General features: G+C 40.0%; 1 protein-coding gene across 2 annotated transcripts in view; it reads right to left on the bottom strand.

The window, feature by feature from the left end:
- Window positions 1–5,983: 5,983 nt before the first annotated feature.
- Window positions 5,984–23,263, bottom strand: part of PAPD5 (poly(A) RNA polymerase D5, non-canonical) — a 28,427-nt gene continuing 11,147 nt past the window's right edge. The window contains exons 4-12 of one of the 2 annotated variants that reach the window (XM_008057011.1): window positions 21,968–22,088; window positions 19,507–19,614; window positions 15,464–15,592; window positions 14,576–14,789; window positions 12,920–13,046; window positions 12,720–12,823; window positions 12,430–12,617; window positions 9,757–9,921; window positions 5,984–8,620 (exon numbers count right to left, since the gene is read on the bottom strand). In XM_008057011.1, coding sequence (XP_008055202.1) covers window positions 8,444–8,620; window positions 9,757–9,921; window positions 12,430–12,617; window positions 12,720–12,823; window positions 12,920–13,046; window positions 14,576–14,789; window positions 15,464–15,592; window positions 19,507–19,614; window positions 21,968–22,088 — 1,333 coding nt within the window. In that variant the 3' untranslated portion in view covers window positions 5,984–8,443. The remainder of the gene's footprint in view (window positions 8,621–9,756; window positions 9,922–12,429; window positions 12,618–12,719; window positions 12,824–12,919; window positions 13,047–14,575; window positions 14,790–15,463; window positions 15,593–19,506; window positions 19,615–21,967; window positions 22,089–23,263) is intronic. The other variant, XM_008057012.1, reaches the window with a different exon arrangement.

Below are 23,263 nucleotides of genomic sequence, written 5' to 3'. Positions count from 1 at the left end.
ATAGTCCTTAAATACTGCTGTGCTCTCAAGGCCTGGGGTGATCAGTGTCTGGAAGGTCCCTGGCTGCTTTCCATCTTGTCTCCAACACCTTTTTCCAGATTTTCCCAACAAAACCCAAGGTGGCACTCTGCCTTTTCTGTCTCGAAGAACTGAATTCTTCTTCTCTCCTGAGTTCTCTCTCCCTGCTCATCGTACAGTTTATTCCACTTTAGAACAGATGACTTTTTTTTGAGTCAGAGTCTCATTTTGTCACCCAGGCTGGAGAGCAGTTGCTCGCTCAGTCACTGCAGCCTCAACCTGCTGGGCTTAGGCAATCCTTCCGCCTCAGCCTTCCGAGTAGCCGGAACTACAGGCATGCACTATCACACCCAACTAACTTTTGATTTATCGTAGAGACAAGGTCTTGCCAAGTTGCCCAGGCTGGTCTTGAATCCGTAGGCTCAGGCAATCCTTTCAACTCGGCCTCCCAAAGTGCTAGGATTATAGGCATGAGCCACTGCGCCCCACCTAGGACAGCTAACTTTTTATTTTGAGATGGGGTCTTGCTCGCTCTGTCACTGGAGCAAGACCCCTATGCAGTGTCACTGTTATAGCTTAGTGCAGCCTCAAACTCCTAGCCTCAAGCTATCTTTCACCTCAGCCTCCTGGGTAGCTGGGACTACAGGCATGGGCCACAACCCCCAGGCTAAGATGTTTTAGTAGGAGTTGTAATTTATCAGAGGGCGCAGTTATCTGAGGGTCTTAAAAAATTGAATTTTAAGAGGCAGGTGGTGGAGAACGATCAATATAATTGACTTTTTCATTAGTTGTGCCAAGGACAACATTTTCTAGAAAGTAGAAATATAGAAAAAGTAGCAAAGCACTGTTTCAGATGATCATATTGTATTTATAATATTTAAATCCTAGCAAAAATATCAAACGATGACCCATGTCTCAAAGCAACTTAGGAAAACTCACCTAAGAGTGTAAAACTATGGAGCAATTGTTTTCTCAGTAAACTCACTTCAGAAAAGTGCCACCGAATAGCAACACTTTATAAAATCCCTGTTCAAGATAAGATGGAAAACCTAGACACTTCTTGAGAGTCTATCCGTTTATTAACCTCGAACTGTCATAACAATTCACCAAAGCAAACTGCATGCAGGTCAGTGCGATGGAGATGAAACAGATGTGGGTGTGAGTCAGCGTGGACAGCAGGGAGCTGCCCACCCATGTTAAAGGAGAAAGGACTCTGGAAATCATACTGATGTGTGCAGATGCACAGGAGAAATGTAGGACACGTATCAAAGTACTGACATCGGCAACTATGGAAGCTGTAAGGGATTGGGAGTGAAAGGCACCTGGGTCCTTGTATGGAGGCATGACCTTTCCTCACAGTAGACACATACTCATACCTACCTGTGAAGTCAAGTAAATTCACCACGTCAGGTTGATGATCAACTGTCCTGTACGTTCAGCTCGTTCTCTAGTTTACTGTGAGAAACTTCTGGGCTGCTCTTGAGGATACGTTTTGCTTTTTAGAAGAGCCGTTCAGATGTGTAAGTGAGCAGACCATCAGGCTGAGCGCAGTCTCGCTGTCCAGTCAATTGTCTGTGCACGGCTGGCACCTTAGCTCAGCTTGCGATTATCCTGAGGCAAGCTATCCAGTATTTTCCTCACCACCATTCTGTCAGGTCCCAGGCAGGTAAGCCAAAAGACTCACCATTCAACACGCTTTTGGGCTGCCCTCTGGCTATCAACCTGCCTCACTCCTCTCCCTAGAGAACCATTCTCGTTGCTCTATTGGAACGACTGTGTCACTTGCTGTTTCACCCAACCTACAGTGAAGCACTTCCATTGCTTAGTATAGCAAGCAGAAGTCCCTGCTTTTGAGAAAAGGTAAGACTGGGCTAGTGTGGATAACCCAGCTCCACCGAGTCAGCTTCCATAGTCTTGCAGTGGTTATGGGCGGGGCTGAGAAAAGGGAAGAATGGAGATTGTGGTCCAGGACAGGGGAGGAGGAAACAGCAACCGAAAGCCCCTCCTGCTGCTGCATTAAAAAGGATGAAACCAGTTTAGAGATTATTCACGAACCAGTCACAGAAAGGCTGCATGTGTGCAAGAAAACCTCCCCTCCATCTGTGGAATTCAGTTTTTTAAAAAGGCACTCAGGCTTCACATACAGGCTCATATACCAGAGGTTGTGGAGATACATGAGAGCACAAAGCCTTTATTGAATTGCAGATTGTGTATAATAACCTCACTGGGAAGCCCTGGGGCAGATGTGCATGGAAATGCAATTTGCAAAATTTTCAAGGCAAACAATTGGCATCTCTGAAGAAATTGTCGTTAGCTTAAAAAAAAGAAAAAAGAAAAGCTTCCAGGTGTGCAGTTCATTCACAGTTTTCATAACCGGTCATGACCTCAGGAAATGTTGAGATTTCATAAACCATTTGCATCATATCTCTCTCTGGTAAATTCCTTAGTGCCTCTGCAGCGGTAACTAGACAAGACTGGAGAGCTTTCAAGATGATTCACACCTCCAGCACCTCATAGGAGTCCACATTTCTTAACACAGAAGAAAATGCTAATCAAAGAAGAAAATAAAAAGGTTATTAAACACAAACACTGGCTTCACCAAAGTTTCTAGATACATGTCTATGGATACGCCACTAAGAAAGATTTAATTTGAAGGGCTTCACATTTTATACCCAGGAACGACACTGGCTACCAGCTCGCATTTCACTGTTAGCAACATGCTTTTTAGTAGTCACAAAAGTGTGAAGACTCTGATACTTGTGGACGACAAGCCTTTGCTTTATTTTAGGATTGCAGAACTCTCGAGACTTTTAAGTGACTTCTGAAATTTTCAATATATAAAAATCAGAGAGGCCGGCCACAGTGGCTCAAGACTGTAATCCCAGCAATTTGGGAGGTCGAGATGAGAAGACTGCCTGAGCTCAGGGCTTCTAGACCAGCTTGGACAACTTGGTGAGACCTCATCTCTACAATAACTCAAAAAAAAAAATAAGCTGGGTGTGGTCGTGCACCTGTAGTTCCAGGTACTTGGAAGGCTGAGGTGGAAGGATCACCTGAGCCCAGCCCAGGCTGTGGTAGCTGTGAGCATGCCACTGCACTCCAGGCTGAGTGACAGAGTGAGACTCCAACTCAAAAAAAAAAAAATTAAATTTAGAGACAAATGACACATTATGATAAACTGCGACAAAACATAAAAGGTGATAATGAAATGACCTTAGGCGACAACTGTGAGCAGCACAGACCCCCAAAGTGAAAGGTGAAAGTCAGTGGTAACAATGATCCATCATCCTCATCATCCCCCTTTGAAAGGGATGGGCAGGCTAGCCTATAGGAGGCCACATTACCAGTTTTTGAGAATGTTCTCCAAGCCTCCATCCTCCTCTGCCCTGCCCTACTACACCACCCCACCATTCAGGCAATGCATGGACCAGAGTGCTGACTTCATAATCACTCACTGGGTACTATAGACATTTTATGTCTACAGCATCTTTATGATTAAATAACACTCCCAAAAACTTTATCCAGACTGTGCCCTGAGTGGAAACCTTCCCTACCATCAGGCCACGTAGAAGCTGGTACAGTGAAAGGCAGCCCAGGGTGTGGAGCCAGAGACCCAAGTTAAAATGCAGAGATGATATGTGAATATGAATAAAAACCTTCACTGAAATACACAAGTTAAGAGAACATCTGATTTCCACATTATTATTATCATCTGTTCTTACTGACACACCTAAAATGTCTCCCAGTAAATCCCGGAGATACCTTGGGTTTATAATAACCAAAGGGGCGCACTATCTCCATCTTGCTGGTTCAGCCTCCTTCAAGTGTTATCTCTTTCAGGCTACTGGACTATGGACTAGGTTAAGCTCAGTTAAGTAGTAAATGTAAAGACTAAATACATTTTTTTAAAAAACCTGAGATACAGTAAAACAAGCATAACAAAAATTAGCAACTTATTAACTAATAACGGTTCTTAAATATTTAATTCTGGATATCAAATTGATCAGTAGACTTTATGTGCAATTTTTCTGGTTAATAATCTTGTCAACATTCAATTTCTACATATATTTAGCTCATTATTTTTTATCCGAAAAAAGTTATTTAAGGTGTGAAGTCAAGACAACTCAGGAGAAGATGACTGAGAAAAATGCTTCGAGCTGGGTTCAGGTGGTTCAGCCTGTAATCCCGCGCCTTTGGGAGGTTGAGGTGAGTGGATTGCCTGAGCCCGCGGGTTCATGACCCGCCTGGGCAGCGAGACCTCATCTCTACAATAAATCAAAAAATCAGCCGGGCGTGGTAGCACATGCCTGTAATTCTGGCTACTCGGAAGGCTGAGGCGGAAGGATTGACGGAGCCCAGCAGGTCGAGGTTGCGGTGGCTGGGAGCGGCCACTGCACTCCAGTCTGGGCGACAGAGTGAGACTCCAACTCAAAACAAACAAACAAACAAACAAAATGCTTTGAGTTAATTCAAGTTTTCAAGTCATGTAAACAACTTCCACAGTAAAATCTGGCTTGTTACTTAACTATGTTAATTATCAAGAAGCATATTAAAATGTGTTCTTTAACATTCATTACACCCTTAAATGTTTTGACAAAATGGCAGATAGCTAGACTCTTAAGGTTTAGAAGCCAAGCAAAACAAAGACACTTTCAAGGAATTACTTTTACAAATCTTTGTTCCCACTTTAATGCCACATCATTCTCTAAGTATCTTACTATGATTTTACTATGATTCTGATTGTTTACTAGAGTCATTTGTAGACTATTTTGCTCACAAAATACTTTGAGAATGTGCTTTCCTCTAATTGAAACAATTTAATGAGCTAGGCAAGTAAGACTAGATGGATGAGAATTCTTTTGATCATTAATTTTAACATTTCACTATCACAGCAAAATTGGGAAATGTCTTTTTTTATAGTTAACCATTAAATTTTTGGAAAGATAATTGTGAAGCAACCAACTAATGACTGAAACACTGATAAATACCGTTAGAATTGTTTCTAACTATAGATCAGTATTAAAATTGAGGAGATATAGTCATAACCAATAAAAATATCATCAACACTCATCAGTAATACCTAATAATGGTGACTTCTAGAGATTTCTGCCAAGCAATCTTGCTATTGCCATCTAGTAGGCATTCGGAGGGCTTTGCAATGAACACCTTATAGCAATAGGGTCCTGTACTTCACAGCAGTCATATTCTCTTCTGACCTTTCTTTTTCCAGAAGCTCCAAACAGTCCACAGGATGAGGCAAACACAACTCACATTTAACACTACATGGGAGAGGGTGCAGGAAGAAAATGCATGGTTCCAGAGGAAAAAGACGATTAAAATTTAAAATACTCCCCCATGCCCATGTTTTGCTCTTTGCAACTTTATTTAGGAGTATCTGGAGCCAAATTAAAAACCCTCAATATTCATGAGGAGCTCAAAATACAAGTCAGCATAATATATACTCAAAATAGGACAAAAATGTAACAGTCAACAGATGACACCGTTGGAGGGCAACCACATGTGAAGAGCAGAGACCCCACTGAGCAAGTGCCACATATCCACACAAAAGACACTAAAAACCAGGCACCTCCGTGGACACCCTAAAACTGGAGGAAATAAATGCATTTATCTTTATCATTGAAATATAACCACTCAGGTTTTCTGCTGACACCTTGTCAACCCATTGGCACCTTTAAAAACCAGTATTCAGATGTTTCTTATGACCAGGTACACATACATGACCACCAGAGAAAAGTCACCACAGTGAGGTGGAATTTTCAAATTCCCATTCCACAAACACTAGCAAGGGAAGATTGTGATTTATGGATATGAATGGACTGTAGTATTTAAATGATACATTTCTGATATATCTACAAAGTCTTTATAAAAAGTATTAAAACAAAAAAGAAATAAGAAAGGAGTCAAGTACAGAGATGAAATGTACAAAACAAATGAGCAGGCAAACTAAAAGTTCTTGAAAGTATTTTACTTCAGATTGAAAAATGAACAGCTTCCACACTGTTCATTGCAAGATACACAGTATTCACGAATACAATGCTGGTCATTTGAGGAAATGTATACACACCTCAATTCTCCTTCATGCTTTTTCTTTTAGAAAGATACTGTTTACCAAAAAGAAACTTTAGCAATACAGGAAAAACTATTTTCCCAATAAATTTACGAAAACCTAAGATTCCCAATGGAATCAAGATGATCTTCCCGCTACCACCACCTTAATATAATCACATGCTTATTGAACACTAATATTCGCACCCTAAGAGTACATTTACTTTCAACAATGAGGGTGATTCTTTAAAAAAAAAAAACAAAAAACTTCAGTGTGGTAAATGTAACATGGATTTCTGCAGGTATTAAGTGTCTGAAATAGGCAGCTAATACTGGATTTAATATTATTTTATAAATAATTGTTCCCTTAGCAGTAAACATAAGTCTACACATTCACAATAGTCCTAGAAAATAAATACTGTGATTATATGCACAACATGTTATGACAAACTAGTTTCAAAAAACAAAAGCGCAACATTTTGATAAAAATTCTGATCAGAATAAAATGTGATTCTAAAATTTAAAACATTGTCAAAATAACATCACATTTAAAATCTTCCACGGTTTACACAAGTACTATGAGTTTCCAGTTTTGGAACAATTTTTCCACTGTGAATTAAAATACGAACATATTGAAAATTGTTAATTTCAGTGATGACATCAGTTTTGGTCTTACTTTAGCATTATTGTCTTTTTAAAAAGTTGCACTAAGTGTCCATTCATGGTCTGATTGGTCTTCAATACTTCATAAATGTATATAAAAGAAATTACTAAAAGCCAATAGTACTTTATATGTATATATATAAAAGAATCTCATCTCAGAAATGGCTGTATTTAACAGAGCCACACACACTGATGCTAAACATAGGAACTTTCACCTTGAAAGAAAGCATTTTCAGAAATGTCACTTACATTCTATTATATTAAATATTCCCAACTGAGTTTCAAACTCAACAGGTAATGAATAACAGAATTTTACATCTCATTTGCACTCCAAGCTGACCACAACCAAAATTTACAGTATGATTGAAACAAGCAAATGTTTAAAAAGTTTTAATTAAAGATAACAATTCCATGAAAGGAAAGGATAAAGAATGGGATGACAAGAAGTATTTGGTCTTAATAAGGCAATACAAAATAGATCCATTATCAAAGACCATTTAATTTTTAAAGATCAACAATACCAAAAGCATAAAGTGGAGTATAAGAAAATAGTTTTTTGTAAGTATGATTTAATTAAAGCTGTTTACAGTTATTCTCTCCCACAGTAGTTAAGCATGAATTTAAAAAGAAGAAGAGATGAGAACACAAGCACACGCAGCACACGGGGTTAGAGGAGCCAGCATGCAAAGTCTGTGGAACTCGGAGTTCCACTGCAACAGGAATGAGACCAGACGCGGGTGGCCTTTTTGTTCCTATTAGGAAGAAGCAGGGGGTAAAAAAAAAAGACTGCAAAGGAAACAAACACAAAGTCATGTAATTGCCCATTGCCCAAGACAACAGCACTATAGAAACAGCTGCAAGTTAATTCTCAGAGATGACTAGAGATTTTTCAGTGTTTACACAAAAGTACGTAGTACATTTTTTTTTTACAAAATAAAATAAACATTATTTGCCACCATAAACCTTTTCTTTAGAGAGGAAAAATTTTTGCAGCAGGACACAAGGGTTCTATTAAGTCATTTCAATGCTGAGAAAAACAAATTGAGTAATAGAACTAATCACTTCCCTATATATGGATGTTAAGATGACAATTCAGATTATTTTTCAAACTAATCCTGAGAAAAAATCTGTTTACAATTTAAACAGTAATGTTATGTAAAAAGTATTAACAAATCCACTATTACAAATATCAATTTCCTATATGGTCTTCTATATATACACACAATAAAATGGTAAATATATGCAAAAATATTTTAAAAAAACAACATGCACAGATCACTTTCCCCGCTGGAATCTGGACTTCCTATGAGATGCCTTTGCTTTCCTTCCCCACCCCATCTTCTGAAATTGTTTCTTATGTCTATCATCCTACCCACACTGAATACTAGTCCCTATAATTCTGCATAAAGCCAATGAGAAATATATTTTACATTCAAGCTTTAAATCTTAAAATGACCCTGTTGTAGCATATGACTTATCAAATAAGCAGCCTTTTTTTCCCCCTTTTTTGCTTGCTTTTTTGTGTTTGCAGTTGTCAGTCTTCATGATCCATTCCGTGGCGAGCTGGGAAAAAATGCAGTTGCTAAATCAACGTCTGAACAGTGTGAGGCTCCTGAATGTCTCCCAGGAGTCCCTGCGCGACTGTCCTGAGCACGAGATCACTGCACAGAGAAGATAGTCCGCTGCACAGCGCCAACTATCTACACAGGTCTGAGAGGGCTGCGTCCCTCTTGTGTTTCCTCTTTTTGCCATGGTAATACTGATTATTGGATTTGCCTTGATGTTGTTTGTTTGTCATCAAGGAACCATGGCTTGTTTGAGTTGTACCTTGGAAGCCTTTGCTGGAAGAACGAAAGAGCCTTGCTGATCCATGCTGCAGAAAAAGAAAGCAGTCAAAAAGACATCAGTATTGGGGTTAGCAGAGTGTTCCCAAAGACCTGACTTCAGGTATACTGGACAGAGAGGTACCATACTGATCACTGACTTACCCGACAAGCAGAACAGGATGTTATGGGGTTAACTCGTTTGCTCTAACATGTTATTTTAATGGAACAGTGAAAGATACATGCCACTAGCTTGCCTTCTTAACAGAGAATGTGGGATGTAAAACTTCCACCAGCCCTACCTGCCCATATACCGCATGCTAAGTCCCACTCCTGGAAGAGGCTCTCAGACATACACAGGAGGGGGTCAGCATGCTGGCCCCTTTTTCTGGTCTCCATCACTAGTGGCTTTCTTGTGACCCTAGTCCCTTCTGTCAGCCCTGTCACTTGAACTGGGACTTCTCAATGAGTCTGTGTTTGGCACACATGGCTAAGGTTGCATCAGTAAAGTCAACTCAGTGAGTCAAACTGGACACAAGGTGACTGACACGACAGTAATCTCTAACGCCAAGAGGCCTTTTCCCCGGGTCCCAGCTATACTCAGAGGGTAAAATGACCTCAGGCCACAGCCCAGTATCGAAGGCTTCCTCCCCTTTCTCTGATTCATGGTTAATAACAATTTTAGGCAATTAAAAAATTTAAAATAGAGCATCTTTGTGGTCTTAAGTCAAAGCTGATGTTAATCAACTGACCACGCCTGACACCTACATGATCATTTCAACAGACAACTAGGTATCGAATATTAAAATAATAAAAAAGATACATTATTCCCAGATGTGCACAACATTGCTATGAAGCCTCACAGAAGGTTCACGTACACTTATTTCAAGTACAATCAAAGTCTTTTTATAACTAGATGCAATTTATGATAAATCTGTAATACGGTAGATTGGCTAGAACATCTCAGAAGGCCCAGTCACTAAATTCCACAGAGCTTTATGTTAAATAGAGTCTCATAAAGACCCTCAAACATCCTGCCACTAGAAGCACTGTCATGCTTTAGAACCACTGAGAACAAAGTAAGTCTGTTCTCAGTGTCTTCAAGTCTAAGATATATACACCACTCACATATAAAAAATTCTACATTTTTCTATTGAATCCTAACAAAAACAAAAATTCCACACACCTGAGACTTGTTGCTGCTGTTGGATGTGTTAGTGGTTTGGGTGCTTTGCATCTTCCCGACTGCCTGAGAGGACTCCAGGGACACATCTTGGGACCCTACTCGGTTCCCAGGGGACGGACGGCAGAGCAGCTGTTTTGGGGTTTTGCATGGTGTTGCATCGGAATCCTAATACAAGTCACATGAGTTACAAGGTGACATGTTAGTCATTTAGAGACTCGATATTCAGAAAGAAAAGCAATTTCAACTAAGTACTCTCTGGACTAAGATTAAACATTTGGAAATTAAAGGAAGCACACCAAGGAATTTACAAAATTAATTGCTGAAGTTTTCCTCCAAACATTTAAAGTGACATTTTATAAGAGGGCTTCTGTTCATTGATAAATCCATTGCCCACATCTGACCTAGAAGGAGCTCACAGACATCTAGGTTTCTTTGATTGATTGATTGATTGATTGATTGATTTTCAGGAAATGGATTGTAGGCCAGGCATGGTGGTTTATGCCTGTAATCCCAGTACTTTGGGAGGCTGAGGCAGGAGAATCACTTGAGCCCGGGAGTTTGAGACCAGCCTGGGCAACATAGTGAGACCTCGTCTCTACAAAAAATACACACACAGGTGCATGCCTGTAGTCCCAGCTACTCAGAAAGCTGAGGCAGAAGGATGCCTTGAGCCCAGGAGAGGCTGCAATGAGCTGAGATCATGCCACTGCACTGCAGCCCGGCAGAGTGCGAACCTGTCTGGGGGAAAAAAAATAAAAGAAAGAAAATGGATGGATGGTGGTATAGTGGAAAGAGCATGGTAAAGAGTAAGGAACATAGGTCCCAGTGCTTAGCCTCAATCAAACATAAGATGATGGGTCTAACAGGTTCAATCTCTGAGAGTCTGTGATGACCAATCAGTGATTCCTCCAACCAAACACACCATGAGGTAGGTATGAACTTCCCATAAACAGTGGGCTGAGCCCCGCCTCCTTCTGGACTACTTGAGCCATGAGTGTGCTATTTCTCCTCAGGTCTCCACCCTTGGCCCTGGCACTCCACCTTGATGTCTGGGCTGTACCCTCTCAGTCCCTAACATTTCACTCAGCCCATGTATCTGTGACATCCAGCTTGACACCTGTCCTCCAGAGCATGCTGCTCTAGGAATCACAAAGGCAGACATATAGACTGTGTGCAGTCTATGTCTCCATAATGACACATGGTGATCATAAACAACATACAATTATGTCCTTTACATATTTAGATTATTTTTATTTCATACACTTAATAAAGTTAAATCCAAGAAATAGGTAAGCCCACTAAAAATCTCAATGAAGTAAATTCAAAATTAACCTTGATTTTTCAGAGTAATAAGTTATAATTAACACCTAAAATTCTATGAGGATATTCAGAAGGAAAAAAAGTCTGTCAGATTAGACAGAAAGTAGATTAGAGGTTGCCAGAGGATAACAGAAGGAAGAATTAAGAGAAACTACAACTAAACACAGTTTCTTTTGCGGGTGAAGGAAATGTTCTGGAAATAGTGGAGATGCTGTACATCATGACTACACTAAAAACCGCTGAGTTGGCTGGGTGCAGTGGCTCAAGTCTGTAATCCCAGTAATTTGGGAGGCTGAGGTGAGGGGATTGCCTGAGCCCACAGGTTCAAGAACAGCCTGGGCAACTTGGATAGCCCTCATCTCTACAATAAATCAAAAAAATTAGCCAGGTGTGGTAGCACATGCCTATAATTCTGGCTACTTGGAAGGCTGAGGCGGAAGGATCGCTGGGCATCAGAGTGAAACTCCAACTCAAAAAACAACGCAACAACAAAAACCACTGAGCTGTACATTTTAAAATGATAAACTTTATGTTATATAAATTATATTTCAATTTTTAGAAATCCAATCAGGAAGCTCAAAAGCAATCTAAGTGAAGGAAGCCTTACACAAAAGAGTATATATTTTCTGTGAATTCATTTATATGAAATTCTGAAATAGGCAAAACAAATTTATGGTGTTAGAAAATCCTAAGAGTGGGCAACCCCTTCGGGTCCCCTCTTACTGTGGGAGCTTTTCTGTCCTCTCAATAAATCCTGCTTTCAAAAAAAAAAAATCCTAAGAGTGATTCCCTCTGTAGGTGGTTGATGATTAGCCAGAAAGTGTCATGAGGGAGGTCTCTGGGCTGATGGCAATATTCTGTATTTTATTAGAATTTGGGGTTACACATGTATAAGTGTTTGATAAAATTTAGTGTCTATACAATTAAGATGTCCTTATATATCAATTTTATATCAAAAGGAAAAACTATAAACAAATGCTGGAGTCTGGTAATGATATGTAAGCTACAGTCTTTTGTGGAAAGTGTATTGATGTCTACAATCTACAGTGAAAAGGATCAAAAAATAAGATGAATTAATGAATACAGTGATGGATAGATGGCTAGGTATGTGGTAAGCAAGTAAATGCTAATGGCAGAAGCTAAGGCAGGTACATAGATGTTCACTGAAATGTGTTCACTTCTGCTGTATACTTTAAAGTTTCATAATGAAATACTGAGAGAAAGTACAAGCATGAAGGTGAATGAAACTTCCCAGTAACAGATAAGGAGGCAGCGCTAGCCTTCTAGACAGAGCTGACCCCAGAAGAGAGCGTGCACGCGCCTGAGCTGAGAAGGGCCGCGTTTCATACTTACAACATCGCTGGAGCTGGACTGCGTGGCGGAAGAGGAGGACACTGGACCTGATGAAGAGTTTGAAGAGTGTTTACTAAGGGATTCCGAAGTTTTACTTCTACATTTTCCAAGGGCGTCATTTTCTTCAGATAGATTATTATTACATTTATCTAACTGCTGAGTATCTACTATCAAGGTAACACCATTTCCTGAAAGAGTGGCAAAAGATTGGAAAACGTTTCTTCCCATTAAACACACACAACACAGAAAAGCCTCTAATATGGGTCAATTGATCAATGAAAACATCTTACCATTGCATGAAGGCTCAGGCCTGTTCTTCAAGCCCCACTGCTTTGATATCCAGTCTCTATACGTGGCGACTTCATCCGTTACTCTAATTATTCTACCTAATATGCTGCAAGTGTTTAAAAAAGGGGGGGAGACATTAATTCGATGACATGAAGCCACAACCAATTTTGACACAATGGGCTGACTTGCGCTGAATGTTTACCTCTCTGTTTCGTTGTTGGGATAGTACTTGGCTATTGGTGATACAGCATGACTCAAAACAACATAGGCATAATCAAAGGCCTGTTTCACTTGCATGGCCCCATAGGAACTTCTTCCAACATCATTACCTGTAAAAGAAATGTATATATAACATAGTAAATTTGGCTGCTGCATAATATGAGCTGAATATTGACTAACTTTTCCTCCAGCAAATAACCACTACCCCAAGAGAGCTGCACCCAAAAGCTGGGATCCCACTGTCCTTGTTCTCTGGACATGTACACCATGCAGTCAGCACTTCATTATGGCTCAGGTATTCTGACCCTTCAATAACTATCCTAACCCATACGTAAATAGTCATGCAAATAAGAAATACCTGCCTGTTCCTTACTAAGTATGAAACAAGCTAGATTAGAAGTAACTATATATTTTGTTGGTTTCTATTTCCCACACTAAGTTATGAGCTCCAAAAAAGCTAGGATCATCTTTCTGAAAAAATTTGTGTCCTCTGCCTTATCCATGCTCTTGCACAGAGCAGGCTCCCAATGAGTGTTTCCTCAATTAAAAGCACATAGACGATGACTGTTTCTCAGGCAGCTTAATAAGCCAGAAGGGGTTCCCAGGTGACCACTGTGTCTCTTCACTCTCTCTCCTCATTTTCTTTTTTTCTTTTTTTTTTTTTTGAGTTGGAGTCTCAATCTGTCGCTCAGACTGGAGTGCAGTGGCCGCTCCCAGCCACCGCAGCCTCGACCTGCTGGGCTCCGGCGATCCTTCCGCCTCAGTCTTCCAGGTAGCCGGAATTACAGGCGCGCGCTACCACGTCCGGCTGATGTTTTTGATTTATTGTAGAGATGAGGTCTTGCTGCCGAGGCGGGTCTTGAACCCGCGGGCTCAGGCAATCCACTCACCTCAGCCTCCCAAAGGCGCGGGATTACAGGCTGAACCACCGAGCCCAGCTTCTCCTCATTTTCAAAGTTCACATCTTAAACCAAATGACTAAAGCACTTCCACAAAAGTCTGATAATGCAGAATCTAAATGACTTACAATTATATCAGGAAAAAATATTGCCCCCAAAACAAGGATACAAGCCAGCAAACACAACTTTGTGAAAGCATGGGAGGAATTTATGTTCTGTTTTACTTTCATGCCAACACAAAGCTGGAAAAAGCACAAGGAGACCATATAAAATTAAAGAGGAAAGAAGAGATCAAAAGGAAAACAAACTGTCTCCCTGAACCCTCTTCCTCATAAATTCAGAGGTACACTCCTATACTTGCTGCCTCGAAGGACTTCAGATCATCTCGCTAAAGCTCTGCTGACAACTGGTCAGACTTACGGGCAATGAAGACCCAAGGAAAAGGAAAAGTCGCCATCCAATTGGCAACACACATGAACCCATCCAATTAAAGGAACACCTATTCTATTTTGGTTTGAGAGTCAATCGGATTCAACTACCAACTCATCTGAAAGTCTACAAGGTTTCTGGTGTGTGTATATCTGTTTATTTTGGTAGATTTATGAAATATTTTGATGAAAACAAATAGCTACAATTAGAAGTTATTCCTTCATTTGTCATCTAAAGAGAATTTCAAATACAACAAGGTGACTGGCAACACCCTCTCTGTGAATGCCCTCAAATTTACCTAATTTCAATACCTGGTTGTAAAGGATCTTCAATATAAAGCATTGACGGCCTATAGCCATCTAGCATATTTTTCTGCACTTCATCTTTGGCCACGTATGAACCACCATCCTTTATCCGGATGCCAGTCTTTAAATAATTGAAGTGTCGTCCATATAATTCAAAAAATTCTATTAAGAGAACACCATAGTTTGTGTTGGGGATGCAAGCATCTTCCCTGGGATGTAACTAAAAACAGAAGAAAAAAAGAAAAGAAATTAGATTGGATTTTTGCGAAACTATCAAGGGGTGGTGTATAAATGATATCCTAACTTCTATAACAATTTGGTTTAACATAGCAGCTAATAGATAACGAGGTAATAGCAGGTTGTACTTCTGTTACAGACAACATGAAAGCCTCATGGTATGGAACTGATGGGAGACAGTTTGTAAAGCTGAATTATACGGCTGCCCCTGGACGCTGATAGGGCTGGTTTGGCCTAACACAAGAGCAAAGTCATTCTGACTCACAAGTAGACTCAGGCAGTTGGCAACCCTGCACCCCTACGCCACATAAGCATACCCATTTATAATACTAAGCACATCTCAATTCCAACTAAGCTTACTAGATTAGCTGCTTAGAAAACATTCTTAGTTTTAGCATTTATACTACTTTTTATGCTTATGGAAACCAGGCCATACCTCCTACATGCTAAAATATGCAATTAAAAAAAATCTCAAAAATATGAAAACATATAGGAACAAAAACAAAAAATATTCTTTCCTAGGGATTTTTAAATATTTATTTGCTAAATAATACAAACATACCCAGTATAAAGGGAAAAGCAGTCAAGGAAAGCTTTCCAATTAGATCTCTTTTGCTTTTATTATATATTCCAAGCATGTATATCCATGCAACTTACCTGAAGGAAACTGACTGCCATTAAAAAGAGACTATAAGAACCGATTCCTCCTGTAAATACTTCATTAAGGTCCCTCTGTAACAGGAATTGTTTCAACACTAAAACCAAGTATGGCAATACAGGATATTTCTGAAAAAGAAGTAAGTGACATTTCCAATAAATCCCTGGATCAGTAACAGGGATAAATATTAACAGGGGCACAAACTGTTTCATTACAAAATTTTGGGGAGATATGCAATACACTTAACTTTCTTTTTTTTTTTCTTTTTTTGAGTTGGAGTCTCACTCTGTTGCCCAGACTGGAGTGCAGTGGCCACTCCCGGCCACCACAGCCTCGACCTGCTGGGCTCCGGCGATCCTTCCGCCTCAGCCTTCCAAGTAGCCAGAATTACAGGCATGCGCTACCACGCCCAGCTGATTTTTTGATTTATTGTAGAGATGAGGTCTCGCTGCCCAGGCGGGTCTCGAACCCACGGGCTCAGGCAATCCACTCACCTCAGCCTCCCAAAGGCACGGGATTACAGGCTGAGCCACCGAGCCCGGCTTTAACTTGCTATGTTTGTTTTTTTTTTGAGTTGGAGTCTCACTCTGTCACCTAGGCTGGAGTGCTGTGGCATGCTCATGACCACCCCAGCGTCAACCTGCTGGGCTCCAGCGATCCTTCTGCCTCATTCTTTGAAGTAGCCAGAACTATAGGTATGCGCTATCACACCCAGCTAATTTTTGATTTACTGTAGAGATGAGGTCTTGCCAAGTTGCCCAGGCTGATCTTGAACCCGCAGGCTCAGGCAATCCACTTGCCTCAGCCTCCCAAAGTGCTGGGATTACAGGTTGAGCCACCAAGCCCAGCCCTAACTTTCTATTTTAAGAGTAAGCTATAAAAAAAAGTAAGCTAGAAGTAACTAAGGATCTTAACATCCCATCTAAAATCTGCAAATGTACACATAAATAATGGCACCCAAGCACTCACTGCAGGACAGAAACACTAACAGGATGCTCACTCATGACCATGACTCTATGATACTCATTTAACAGAAACAAAGACACAGGCCCTCAATATCTTAGAGCAGTCAGCCGGGTTTTCAAAAATCGCTTTTCTTAGGTGTTGCTCCACTGGAGACCAGGGTCCTTTAGATTATTCTGCCACAGCTCCCAGAGCAGGAACAGTCCTGCCTACTGTCTTGCATGTGAGCCAATGACCACACAGATTCTCCCTCCCTCTTTCCATGCTTGACAGAAAATGAGGTAGTGCTGGTGGTGTGAACACTGGAGCTGGTGAGTCTGTGCAGTGTGAGTCCATCTTTCACTCTGCTCATAGGCACTCGTTCTTCCTACAAGCCAGGCCCTAGCCTGGGGACACTGAAGAAACACAGCAGGCACAAACATCTCAAAAGGCATTGTAACAACTATTACCCATGGGTGGTGGAATTACTAGTGATTTCTGTTTTTTTCTCTACTCTTAGCTGTTTTCTAGACTTCCCACAGTGAACACGTATGACTTCCATAAGAAAGAGAAAGGTTTATTCTTTTGCAAATCATATCAAGTAAGCTAGCATGGGAAAGAACAACAAAAATACAGACAAGTATTATTAAACATTATGGTTGAAGTCAGACTAGATACAGTCCCCTTTTTAAAGAGCAATAGGCAAATACCAACAGAATTTATCTGGACATACCCGTTGACCCAGAAGTTCTGCTTCCAGGAACCCTCCTACAAACATTTTGACATTGTAAAGAAGGATGCATGTCTGGAAGAATGTTCCCCAAGCCCTTTGTGTAATGGCAAAAGAAAACCTGGACACAACAACGGGGAGCTGATAACTCAAATCTAAAGCATCCTGACAAAGGACTACTGATTACAAACAACAAAAAGATAAAGTGGGCCTGTACGTACCAATAGGAAACAGCTACAAAATAGTAAGTTTTTTTAAAAGTATAAGCCAATGTGTACATAGTGTGCTAGTCCTTATGCTAAAAATTTTTAAGATAAAAAGGCAAAAACAGTTGATGAGGATCTAAGTCACAAAGAATTAGGGTGACTCGCTTTTCACCATCCTTTTATAGTGTTAAGTTTGTTGCCATGCATATTATTATCAATTTTTAAAAGTTGCTTTTTCTAGAAAAAGAAAATTTACACACATGCACACATACACCACCACCTCCAAAAGAATGGGACCTTGATAACATCTCTTTTTTTCTTCAGCTTTTCTATCTGCTGCACATTTATACAGGACAATAATGCTTACAACATCATATAGGAATTAGTATTTTTTTAAAAAAAGAAAAAATAGAAACTGTATAGCTGCTAAAGAAAAAAAAAACAAAACATTCTACATAAGCCAAATCAGCTAGGCTCAGTGGCTCACAATCATAATCCCAGCACTCTGAGACTGAGGTAGGAGGACTGCCTTGAGTCCAGGAGTTCAAGACAAGCCTGGGCAACACAGCAAGACCTTGTCTCTACAAAAAAAAAAATTAGGCCAGGTAAGGTGACTCACGCCTGTAATTCTAGCACTGGAAGGCCAAGGCAGGCAGATTGCTTAAGCCCAGGAATTTGAAACCAGCCTGGGCAACATAGTGAAACCTCATCTCTACAAAAAATAAAAAAATTAGCCAGGTATGGTGGCACATGCCTGTAGTCCCAGCTACTTGGGAAGCTGAGGTGGAAGGATCAATCATCTGAGCCCCAGAGGTCAAGGTTGTGGTCAACCATGATCATGCCACCACACTCTAGCCTGGGGGACAGAGTGAGACCCCAACTTAGAAAAAAATATATATTTTGCTATTAATTTATGATTATTTATTTTATATATATATATATATATATATATATATATATATATATAGGCTAGGCACAGGGGCTCACACCTATAATCCCACACTTTGGGAGACAGAGGTGAGAGGATTGTCTGAGCCCAGGGGTTCAAGACCAGCCTGGGCAAATTGACAAGACCATGTCTCTACAATAAATCAAAAATTAGCTGGGCATGGTGCCACATACCTGTAGTTATAGCTACTTGGAAGGCTGAGGTGGAAGGACTGCCTGAGCCCAGTAAGTCGAGTCTGTGGTGGCCATGAGTGTGTGCTACTGCACTCCAGCCTAGGTGACAGAGTGAGACTCCAACTCAAAAAAAAAAAAAAATTATATATGTGTGTGTGTGTGTGTGTGTGTGTATTAGCCTAGCACAGTGGCATGTGCCTGTAGTCCCAGCTACTTGGGAGACTGAGGTAGAAGAACTGCCACTGCACTCCAGCCTTGGAGACAGAATAAAACCTGGCACAAAAAAAAGTAGTTATGATTTTTGCTTGTGGGTTGGGGAAAAGCTGACCCTGTCTAAGTATGCAAAGTGATGATGAAGATCATGTTGAAAAGTTCTTCCCTACTTTGGAAGAAAACACAACAAATAAATAGAAATAAACTTAAATCCCTTCAAGATAGAAGTAAGGAAATCTGCAGTAACCACCTTAATTACCCAGGCACAGAGCTTTTTTTTTTTTATTTTATTTTTTTGTAGAAATGAGGACTTGCTATGTTGCCCAGGCTAGGGTTAAACTCAAGCAATCCACCCACCTCAGGTTCCCAAAGTGCTGGGATTACAGGTTTGAGACACTGCACCTGGCTGCAATTTTTTTTTTTTTTTTAAGCAGGATTTATTGAAAGGACAGGAAAGCTCCCACAGTGGGAGGGAACCTGAGGGTCCTAGCTGCAATTCTTAAAGGAAAGGTTCTTAATCTGAACTCTTGGGGATAAAAAAACAGATAGGAATCAACTGTGAAGCATGGTTTCAGCTCTTCTGTCCCTAAGTGGAAGGATCTAGAGCAGAGAATTTCCTCAAGAGCTTTCTAAACCTTCAATTCTTACTAGAGGTCACATTATAAGTTAACTATTAGTCATTGCAAGCATATTCAAAGAAAGTAAAATCATAGCATAGAAAAGAAGCACTTGTCAGCAAAAAGTATATAAAAATATCAACACAACAGAATCTTAAAACAAAATGACATTTTTACTAGTTTTACTGTATAAACACTATACATTCTCTGACCTTAGTAAAATCTTTGATGAGGTCAGCTGCTCTCACGCCATTCTGTACATTAAAGCTGATATCAACTTTCACTTCAGTAAAAGAATCTGTTAATTTAATAATAGGTACCTAGAAAGAGAAGAACAGTAAAGTGTAAATGCTTTAATCAAATTAACAGATGAAATCAAGGACTGAAGGTTACAAGGCTTGAGGTCTCTACCTTGTCAGGAGGACATAAGAATCTGAATGTTCTGAATTGTATGTACCACAGTGACCCTGGCCTTCTACAAATACCTTATGTTACATATTTAGCATTTAACCTCATACAATGTATTTTGTGATTTCTATCAACTGAGAATGCTATTTGTTTAATTTGGTGTCCAAAAACTTTACCGATTTATTAATTTATTATTTATTTTTATTGTACATGTTTAAAGTCTACAACATGACGTTTTGAGTTATTTTGATATACATACTGAAGGGATACTAGAGTCAAGCAAATTAATATAACAATCACCTCATATAGTTACATTAGCTGACATACAGTTATATTAAGAATTTTGAAATTATAGAACAAAAACCTTTTCAACATTATATACTTTGAAGAACAGTTTCCAATTCAGAATAAGATCAAGAATTATTGTTGGTCATGGTGGCTCATGCCTGTAATCCCAGCACTTCAGGAGGCCAAGGTGAAAGTATTGCCTGAGTCCAGGAGTTTGAGAACAGCCTAGGCAACATAACGAGACCTCATTTCTACAGAAAAATAAATTAGCCAGGTGTGGTGGTGCATGCCTGTAGTTCCAGATACTTGGGAAGCTGAGGTGAAAGGATTGCCAGAGCCCAGGAGGTTGAGGATACTGTACTCCAGCCTGGGGAACAGAGTGAGAAGCCAACTCAAAAAAAAAAAAAAAAGAAAGAAATTACAAATGTCAGGCAATAATGTTTTATATCATCAAACTGTTTATAATTTTTAAAACTGCTAGATTCTTAAGTCATGCAATATTCCACTTAAATTATTGGTCAGTTTTGCAAATAGCCCAAAAAGCAACCTAACAAGAGAAGATAAAATCTAAGAATTATTCTCAAATAAAAGCTGACAGAATAATTTACAAGAGATATTAGGAGTTCTTTTTTAAAAGGCACCACACATTAGAAAATTCAGGTCAGGGCTGGGCGCGGTGGTCCAAGCCTATAATCCCAGTACTTTAGGAGGCTGAGGTAAGGGAATTGCCTGAGCCCACAGGTTCAAGAGCAGCCTGGGCAACTTGGCGAGACCTCATCTCTACAACAAATCAAAAAATTAGCTGGACATGGCAGCACGCGCCTATAGTTCTAGTTACTTGGAAGGCTGAGGTGGAAGGACTGCCTGAGTCCAGCAGGTCAACGCTGAGGTGGCCCTGAGCGTGCCACTGTATTCCAGCCTGAACGACAGAGTGAAACTCCAACTCAAAAAAAAAAAAAAGAGAAAGAAAATTCGGGTCAGCAAACCTTGTGTGCAGAATCAGGTCTCTAAATTAATAGTTTTTCATAAGAAATTATTCAAGTATATTGCTCTTAGAAAATCTAACATGCAAAAATTCAACTTCTAAAACATATATTTATTTCTATAATAAAATTCCACGAAAGTTCTTGAAATAGTCATTCTGGATATGGTTAAAATATGACCTGATTTACAAAATCTCTTATATACAATTTTTCAAGGACACAAAATAAGACAGAATAGCATGGCAACATCTTCTGTGTAACTATGAAGTGTTTAACAAAAATCCACACCTTTTTTTTTTTTTGGAGTCAGCATCTCACTCTGTCACTCAGGCTGGAGTGCAGTGGCATGACCATGTCTCAGCGTAGCCTCAACCTTCTGGTCTCAGGTCATCCTTCCACCTCAGCCTCAGATTAATTTGTTCTGGCTATTCATTTCTTTACAAAATAATACCTGATTTTATCATATGTAATACTCACTATAAAGATTTTTTTTTAATATGAAAAAGTATAAATAAAAGTATGAGATGGGTGCAGTGACTCACACCTATAATCCTAGCACTTTGGGAGGCTGAGGTGGAAGGATCACCTGAGCCTAGGAGTTTGAGACCAGACTGGGCAACATAACAAGACTTCATCTCTACAAAAAATAAAAATATTAGCCGGACACAGTAGTGCATGCTTATAGTCCCAGTTGCTTGGGAGGCGGAGGTGAGAGGATTGCCTGAGCCTACCAGTTCAAGACCAGCCTGGGTGACTTGGTGAGATCGCGTCTCTACAATAAATCAAAAAATTAGCCAAGTGTGGTGGTGTGCACCTGTGGTTCCAGTTACTTGCAAGGGTGAGGTGGAAGGATTGCCTGAGCCCAGCAGGTCAAGGCTGTGGTGGCTGTGAGCATGCCACTGCATTCCAACCTGGGTAACAGTGAGACTGATTCCAAAAAAAAAAAAAAAAGTAAGTAACAAGGGATTTTAATACGAGCAGCTAAAGAACTTACAGTTGCTTTGTCTAGAACTTTCACTGAATCCTCATCTGCAACTTTGTGTTTCCGAAGAGCTTCTTCCAGAGTCCAGAGGGGTAGGTTCTCCCACTTCCCAAACACCACAAGATCAATGTCACTGAACACAGAGTATATACACAAAAGGATGTGAACAAGCAAAAAAACTGTACTTGTTTAAGCTGACATCCACACGTATAGACTTCATTAGTACAATTAAAACCTACTTCCCACCCTGCCCAATGAAGACTGTGTTAGTGATAATGGTTTTTCAGGGCAAGGGTGAGGAGTGGAGATTGTTGACTTGAACCTCTTCCTCCCAGTCATTTCACAGGCCTCAGAAAATAGAGTGAGTTTAAAACAGGTAAAACCTCAACAAAATGTCAGTTAATGTTTCCTTTTCATAAAGATTTTCTGGTACTAATCTTAAGACTTTCCCATCTGGATGAAAGTACACTTATTGTCTAAAGCAAGATGCAAAGTAGTGTATCTACCATTCTATAATTTGTATAAACACACATACACATACTTCTTTTTACATGTATAGATATCCCTGGAAGGATAAGCAAGAAACTATTAACAGTGGCTTTTCCAAAGAGAACCAGGGAAAGACATGCAATTGAGACTTTTCACTGTAATTATTTTTGTGCCTTTTCCAAATCTGAACTATGTGAAGTACTACCTATTCATAAAATTTAACTAAATTTTTTAGAAGGAGTGATTTTTCAGATTTTGCTGAAGCTGAGAAAGTAAATAAGGAATAATATTAATGAACTTGAAGTTGAATATTTTATGGCTTTTGTAGGTCAAGGACATCAATGGGAAGAATGGAAATTGCCAGGGTCATCCACTTTAACACACTCCAAGAAGACCAAATCAAGCTCAGATCAAAAGGCACGGAAGAATGTTTCTCCTTCATAAAGATCAAGCCCTTTAATTCTTAGAGAGCAAGTATTCAGTCTTCAGGGAAACATTACCATCCCTGAAAAGAGACCCTCCAAGGCTGTGGGTCAAGAAAGATCTCATCTGAAAGACTGAAATTGAACAAGAGTCCTGAAAAGGTCAAAACCTTCCTCAGAGTAGAGTTTTTATTTTTGTTTTTGTTTTTTTTGAGTTGGAGTCTCACTCTGTCGCCCAGACTGGAGTGCAGTGGCCACTCCTGGCCACCACAGCCTCGACCTGCTGGGCTCCAGCGATCCTTCCGCCTCAGCCTTCCGAGTAGCTGGAATTACAGGTGCGCGCTACCACGCCCGGCTAATTTTTTGATTTTATTGTAGAGATGAGGTCTCGCCTGGA

Source organism: Carlito syrichta, unplaced genomic scaffold (assembly GCF_000164805.1).
Source record: "Carlito syrichta isolate Samal-C Ts95f unplaced genomic scaffold, Tarsius_syrichta-2.0.1 Scaffold302608, whole genome shotgun sequence".
In the NCBI taxonomy this organism is placed as follows: domain Eukaryota; kingdom Metazoa; phylum Chordata; class Mammalia; order Primates; family Tarsiidae; genus Carlito; species Carlito syrichta.
This window is presented reverse-complemented; position numbering and strand designations above follow the sequence as displayed.